The 7,602-nt window shown below is 41.0% G+C and overlaps 1 protein-coding gene and 1 long non-coding RNA gene across 2 annotated transcripts; one reads left to right on the top strand and one right to left on the bottom strand.

Moving 5' to 3' along the window:
* The first annotated feature begins 1,637 nt into the window (after positions 1-1,637).
* LOC121200740 lies at positions 1,638-2,011 on the top strand. Its single transcript, XR_005896560.1, has 3 exons — positions 1,638-1,727; positions 1,805-1,861; positions 1,955-2,011. It is a non-coding gene; the product is annotated as an uncharacterized LOC121200740 (long non-coding RNA).
* Positions 2,012-2,075: 64 nt separating this feature from the next.
* LOC121200739 (putative nuclease HARBI1) lies at positions 2,076-3,677 on the bottom strand. Its single transcript, XM_041066210.1, has 4 exons — positions 3,238-3,677; positions 3,040-3,152; positions 2,849-2,960; positions 2,076-2,750 (listed from the first exon to the last, which is right to left on the bottom strand). The coding sequence occupies exons 1-4, from the start codon at positions 3,674-3,676 to the stop codon at positions 2,374-2,376; spliced, it is 1,041 nt and encodes a 346-aa protein (XP_040922144.1). The 5' UTR covers position 3,677; the 3' UTR covers positions 2,076-2,373.
* Positions 3,678-7,602: the final 3,925 nt, after the last annotated feature.

Genomic DNA, 7,602 nt, shown 5'->3' with positions numbered 1-7,602 from the left:
TGGCTATGAGAAAATACAAATACTTTAAGATGAGTTGCCTGAACTGAAGAGCCTAACCTGTGGAATTTTATGGGAGTGCTTCCTTGATGCAAATGAACTGGCTATGCAAATGACTTCCTGCAACACAGGCATTTTGGGCGAAACCACTCTATTCTCTGTCTGCATTCTGATTGTCCTTGCACCTTTAGGACATGGGGTGCATTACGGACACATTTGTCCAGGTATCACCCACAGACAACAAAGCCAGGCCACTTTCTTTCCTTCACATGCCAACAGAGGCGATTCTAGAGTCTCTTGGGGTCCTAAGCAAAAATTCACAGGGGGCCCTCCAACCAGCGTTCATCACCCTTACATAATAATATAACACTAACAAAAAAATGTGAAATGTAAACATTTTTTATTTCAAAAGAGCACATTGGCATCTTTTCAAAACAAGAGTATGAACATTAAAAATTTACAATAACTTCCATCAATATACCTAAGTAGTACAAATTTCTTGCATATAAATTCTATAATTTAGCATTCTTAGCTTGACAGTTAAGTTTGGCTGGAGCCAAGCTTGATAACTAAAGAAAAAGTATTGTCCAAGTTTGATGTTTTTATTTTTATCCTGCTAGCTAAGCAAACAAGTCATTGAAGGTACTCAACTCAGTCACATCAGGGGTCGATTTCATGAAGGAGGTTCAACAAACTCTGAGTATGAGTGTTAACCCTGAGTTGACAAACCCTGAGTTGAAAAACTCTGAGTTTCCTGTTTCAACACAGCTGATTCACATTAGTTTTGTCAACTCTGAGTATGTTGACTCCGAGTTAAGCGCGTGCACCACGACTATACATAAGCCATCATCAATGGAGCCCCGATTCCTTGATTCACCATGGAAGCGGGATCAAAAAGAGAGCGCTCAACATTTTTTTCACCCCTGGAGCTTGAAATTTTGATGGAGGCATACGGTGAATATGAGCATATTTTCCGAAAAAAAAACAACAGTGGCAGCGGCAAAAGATAGAGAAAACGCATGGGAAAAAATCACTGCTCGAGTCAATGCGTAAGTTTTGTTTTTAATCACTCATAAAATATTGCATGCAAAAAATGCTGTTGGCCCCCTGTTCATGCAGGTGCAACCCAGGGGGCGAAAAACGGACTTGGAGGCAGTTGAAAATGAAATATAAAAATATAATTCAATCAGGTGAGTTGGAAATATAACATGCCTGGTTGTATCTCATTTTGGTAACATTTGATATGTCTATTTCAATTTAATTGTAATTCAATTTTCAATTTTTATTTATATTTTCAATTTATTTATTGAATACTGTAACAGCTCTTTCAGTCCTGCATGATGTTTTCACACATTCTGCCCCCTGTAATGTTTCATTAATTAATGTGGTGAAGTTAACATTTGACTCCTGCCTAGCCAACAGAAAGAGGGCAGAAGCCCGTAAAACAGGTGGAGGACCTGCACCACCACCTCTAACAGAGGCAGAGGAGAGGGCCCTTAGCCAAACAACAGGAAGGCCCATGGCTGAGGGAATCCCAGGGGGCAGCTCATCTGAACCAGTCAGCCCTGAGGACACAAGTCCCTTCATAACATGTAACAAGTCCACACTTCTATATTGTTTTTTTTTATGAAGCCTCTTTTAGATGCAAAAGCTGTTTGTTCCTGAATCCAATAGATTCTGAGGGAAGTCTCCACCTATTGGAGCCTCATGTGGCCCAACTCCAGCCTGTTGTAAGTACCTCAACACACCATAACCCCATAACCAATAGTGGTATAAAGTTCACAAAATGAAATGCTTGACTTCAAAGGATGACGAACATGAAGATGAGGACACTGTGTCTGCTGTCACAGACAGGCCCTCAGAGGTATCATATTAGATCAGCATTACATGTACATGTGACTTTCTTGTATGGATTTATATTGACATGGAAGCTAACATATTCATCCTTTTTTAACAGAGCATAACTGGACAGCATGAAGAGGGTCCATCAACTTCTGCAGAACAAATGAATACAGTGGGAGTTTCAGTGAACAGCAGAGTTTAATTCTGTATAATTGACTGTGTTGAACAATATTCTAGTGGATTTCCAGTTACCAGTCAAGGAGTTATACAAAATCCATCTACTTAAACAAATCCAAAAAACGGACAAGGAAATGTTATACCTGGACCGCCAGATCCAAAAGGCAGATCTGGAAATCGAGATACTTAAACACAAGCTGGAGGTGTGTGTGTAGTCAGAGGTAAATTTAATGTATTATTAGAGCAATATGAAAAACTAACAGAAAAATTTTCTCTTTGTCTCTGTCTGTCTGTAGGATATAAGGAAGACTAAATAAAATGAACGTGTGACAGTGTGGTATTCTGTGTGGCTGTAATTTAACATGGAAAATGGTTGTTGCAGATCAGATCTCTGATTGCCCTTCCATCCTGATTTTCTGGGAGCTGGATGGGGTCCTCCTCAGGGTCTTCTATTTGTAGGGCAGGGTGTTGCTCTCCTCTAATAGTTGCAATATTATGGAGAATAACACATGCCACAATTATGTCACAGGCTCTCTCAGGGGTTACTCTGAGATGACGTAAGCACTGGAAACGGGCTTTCAACAGGCCTATAGTCATCTCTACCCTGGCTCTCGTCCTGCAGTGTGCCACATTGAAGTGCTGCTGGGGTCCTGGTTGAGGGTCTGGGTAAGGGGTTATAAGATTTCGTTGGCAGGGGTAACCCCTGTCACCCAGAAGGAAGCCATGAATCTCTCCTGCAAGTGAAGTCACATTTTTTACTTCTGATATTTTTCTCAGAAAAATTAGACAAAGATCTTTGCGGTGACAAACAGCAATGTTTCAGACCACTTACCACGTTCCAGTCTATTGCTTATTGTAGACTCTCTATATATGCGGGAGTCATGCACAGACCCGGGCCACTTGGCTTCCACATTTGTGATAATGTGTGCTGCATCACAAATGATCTTGACAGTACAGAAAATGAGACAAGTTAGTTGAAATATTTGTGCTCTGACATTTAAAAGTAGTAGTCAATGTATGTACCTGCACATTGATGCTATGGAAGGACTTCCTATTCACATAATCTCCTTCATTTTCTGAAGGAGCAGTGATAGGAATGTGGGTGCCATCAATGCAGCCAATCACATTGGGAAATCCTAAAAGACATTCAAATTATTGCTCCCAGAGGTCACAGCAACATGTTATTGACAGAAAAGTTATTAATCATTTAAAATTATTTACCTGCAATCCCATGGAACTCTTCTTTGATGGCTCTCACAGGTTTGTGTCCGGGAAAAACAACAAAAACTGATAAAAACCGCTTCAGAGCGAGGCACACCTTTCTTATAGCCCTGCAAACGGTTGCTTTGCTTATGTGTTCTGCATCGCCGATATTATAAAGAAAACTTCCATTTGCAAAAAAACGTAGAGCAATGCAAAGTATTTGTTCAGTGGTGAGTGCACGTCCACGGTGGGTGATGTGAGTGATGAGAGGGCGGATGAGGTTGTGAATGTATTGCAGTGACTGTAACGAAAAACGATAACGTTCAAATAAAAAGTCGGGAGGATATGAAAACGTATCCAAACGTGGACGGAAAATCCTCGCCCGACGCAATCGCAGTTCTCTGCGAATCAGTCTTGCTTCTTCATCAATCGGGTCTTCCAGAAAGGGACATGCCATTTTAAGCAGGTTCTATGGAGACTCAATTATAAGGAAACGGTTCAGCTTTTATGCACTCCAGGGGAGGAGTCAGAAACAAACTCTGGGTTTCTGGAATAAAACCTGCTCCCGACCAGGTTATGTTCACAGACTAAGTTACCGTGGTAACAGACTCCGAGTACGAGTTACCTCGCTTTATGAAATGGGCTTAACTTACTCCTTGACTTACCCCTAACTCGGGGTTAATTTACCTCCCTTATTGAAACGGTTAATTCTGGGTTTCCCTCATTTCAGGCTTAACATACTCAGAGTTTCCACATAACCTGCTTCGTGAAATCGACCCCAGGAGTATTGTTAGTTGTTTAAATGCAGTGCCTTACAGGATTCGGATTTGTGACTTTATAGGTAGAGAGGTTCTTATATAAATGTGTTCACTCTGCAGTGTTTTGTTTTGTTTTTTTTCCTTTTAGCAAGTGGAGTCATCCAACTCATCCATTTCAGGGGATGTTTTACTCTACATACTGGTTTCATGGGTCATGTTCATGTATTTCATAGCCTGGGCAAATGCTGTGCTTGTTTACCTGTAAAATCAAACATTTGCTATGGATAACCTAACTGCAGGACTGTACACTGGGTTACACCTGCATTTTAACACAATGCAATCAGTTTATTTCAATAGAAGTGCTTCAGTCAACAGTTCAAAATTTAATGTTACATAGGCTTACTCTTTTCAGCAGCTTTAACTTCAGTAATCAGTATCGGCTCTCTTTTCTGCTTTTTTCTCATTGGGTAAAGATTTTATATAAAGAACCAAAAGCAGCAGTAATAACTAATCGAGTAATATCACCTTTTTTTGGCCTTTCTAGAGGTACCCGTCAAGGGTGTTCTTTAAGCCCTCTGCTGTTCATAAATTTTTTAGAAACCCTGACTGTCAGTATTAGTGTAGCAGGATGAGGTGTTTCATCTTTCATCTCCCAGTGCGAGTTTGCGCCGTTTTGCTCACCTTGGTCCTCGTTAGCCTATCGCCACATGAGGGCACTCTATAAAAGGGTGCTGTGGCCATCTTGACCCTCTTTTGCTCCTGGCTCCGAGGCCCACTTCCTGGTCGCCCGCTTCCTTCCTCCCTGTCGTCGCTGGTGCAGACGCCAAACTGCAGGCCCTCCAACGACGTGCATGGCTCGTGGGTTCATACCCAGTGATGCAAATTAGCTGCAGGTTGCTGCTAGCCTCCACTGCTGCCGAGTGGACATGCCCTCGCTTCTCTCTTCCTCAGGTGATCACACGTAGCCTGATCTGTATGTACGTCTCGGTGCATTTGATGCAATTAACCTGCATGTACCATTCATGTGTAGCTTGGTTGACTTCGTTTCCTTCTTTTTGTTAATACAGAGGACTATTTGCTGGCTGCTCTGTCCAGCACGGAGCAAGAAATAGTGCTGCTTTACCTCACCAGGGTGTTCCTGCTGCGCTTCTCCGCTGTGGTTTCGCTGGTCCCTCGAGCACTCTGGGCGCTCGGGCTGTGCAGGTGGACAACACAATCACCCCTACCTATGCAGGTATTGAATGAGCAGTTTCGTTTGGCTTGGGCCTGGACTTTTAAAAATTGAATGAATGCACTGTGGGGTTGCTTTTTATTTAATGCCCCCATTCTTGTTGTTGCATTTAGTTAGTATGGGTTTTGGGTTATTATTTTGATTATTTTGTTTTCCTTATAGCTTCGTTTCTATTAGATCAGGCTATTTGGTTTATTAAATATTCTGTTTAACCAGGGTCTGTGCTGGTTTATTTATTTTTTTCTTTTTCTTTCTTTTCTTGTTTAATTTTTTGACATTCCGTTATTCAATTAGCCCTGATATTCAGTTGGATTTTGTTTTATTTGTTCCTGTTTGTTTCTTTTGCCTGTGACAACAATTTTATGTTTCGTTATGTTTAGTTATTGATATTCTTAGTGCTTTGGTTCATTTGTAAGCATTGGTTTATTGTTTTCTTTTGTTAGTATTTGTATATTGGTTATTTGTTTTCCTGTGTTAGGTGTGACCCCGCTAATTTTATCTCCCTGTCCCCTTTTTTCAGTGGCTGAGAGCCGAAAGTGGTGGTCATGGTGCTGGGTGGTGGTTTCCCCCTCCTTCTTGTGTCCTGTGCTTCCCCTGGTCCTGGGTTCCTTTCACTACATGTGTGTGTGTGTGTGGCTGTCATGTGTGGCTCGGGTGACATTTTTAAAATATTATTTGGGATCCCTCACACCTCTCCTCGAGCTGGCCCCCTGATAAGGCCTCAGCCCTGATAAGGTCCCCCCCTTTTTCCTCCAGTCCCCTGTGTGGGAATGGTGTTTTATAATGTTTTAATACAATTTTGAAATAAAGTATGATGCTCATTGCTTTGGAACCATGTCTCTGCCCATGGTAAAATGAACCTGGATGCCTTGGAGTTGATACAGTTGGCTATAACTATTTCTTTGGGCGAAATTCCCAAGGTGGCGTTGTCTGGCTTTGTAGGTTGCTCTTAGTTGGGTGTTGTAGTGATCTACACCATCCGCTATCTGCTACCACCCCCCTCTTATCATATATCATATATCTCAGCTCTCACTCGCCACATTAGGAAGAATACAGGAATCAAGGGAGTGGAGTGTGGTGGCCAACAACACAAATTTTTGCTATTTGCAGATGATATTCTAGCTGTGGTGACAGACCTTGAGACGTCTCTCCCATACTTGATGGAAACTATTCAGTCTTGCTCTAAACTGTCTGTTTATACAATTAATTGGAAAAAGTCTGAGGCAATGCCTTCACGCCATCCTCACATAGTGGAAAATTCAAATTGAATTCAAGCGGGTACCTAAAGGCATCACGTATCTCGGTGTTAAACTCAGTCAAGAGAGAGCTGCCCTGGTTAAACTTTAACCCTCTATTACAAAAAATTAAAACAAATTTGGAGAAGTGGGAAAAGATTAAACTTATGCTGTGGGGAAAAGTTAATATTATCAAAATGATAATAGCTCCTCAGTTTAACTATATAGTGATGATGTTACCAATTACAGTACCACCTGCCATTTTTAAGAAATATGATGATATGGGTAAACATTTTTTATGGGGGGGAAGAAAGCTCGGATTAAACTAAGCAAACTTTGTGCTCCTAAGGGGAAGGGGGGACCGGGTTTACCAGACCCAAGGTTATATGGCATATCCTTCGAAATGGCTAAATTGGCTATTGGCTAAATTGAAACCGACAGATAACTAGACTGGATAGATATTAAAAATGAATTATGATCACCATTTAGTCCAAAGGAGAAGTTATCTCAGCAGATCGATACAACAAACCAAATTCTAGTCCACTCTAGGGAAATATGGGCTAAAGTTCATCAAATGTATAGAGCGTCGCACCTTGTACAGCCATACGTTTAATTATGGTTTAATTCTGCCATCTGTTTGGGTAAAGTGTCGGTTTACTGGAAGCAGTGGCACTCAAGAGGTATATGTACCATAGGAGATCTACACAAAAATGGTCAATTTCATGTCCTAAGAGGAATTAATTAGTCAATTCAAACTTGAAGGGAAACAACTTTTTTGGAAATATTTACAAATCAGGGATTATGTAAAATCTCAAATTGGAAATTCTTTAGAGAATCATATTATGGACTATATGAATATACCACTGGAGTGCTGCACAGCTTCACAATTTTATAAATGAACAAATTTGTCAGTAAGTGGGCAGTCCAGTAATGTGAAGTTGTTGTGGCAGAGGGACCTGGGAACAAATATTGCACAGGAGAAATAGCTGGATATGCTTCAGTTTGTGGGAAGTATGTAAAGGAGGCGTGAGGGAAGTTCACACAGTATAAGATTATACACAAATATTATCATACCCCTGTGAGATTACATAGAATGAAACTGCTGAAGGACAACAAGCTTTGTAAATGTAAAACAGGATTGGGAACTTTCTTGCACTGT

Source organism: Toxotes jaculatrix, chromosome 20 (assembly GCF_017976425.1).
Source record: "Toxotes jaculatrix isolate fToxJac2 chromosome 20, fToxJac2.pri, whole genome shotgun sequence".
Classification (NCBI taxonomy): Eukaryota; Metazoa; Chordata; class Actinopteri; family Toxotidae; genus Toxotes; species Toxotes jaculatrix.
The sequence above is the reverse complement of the archived record's forward strand: the minus strand, read 5'-3'. Positions and strand labels throughout refer to the sequence as shown.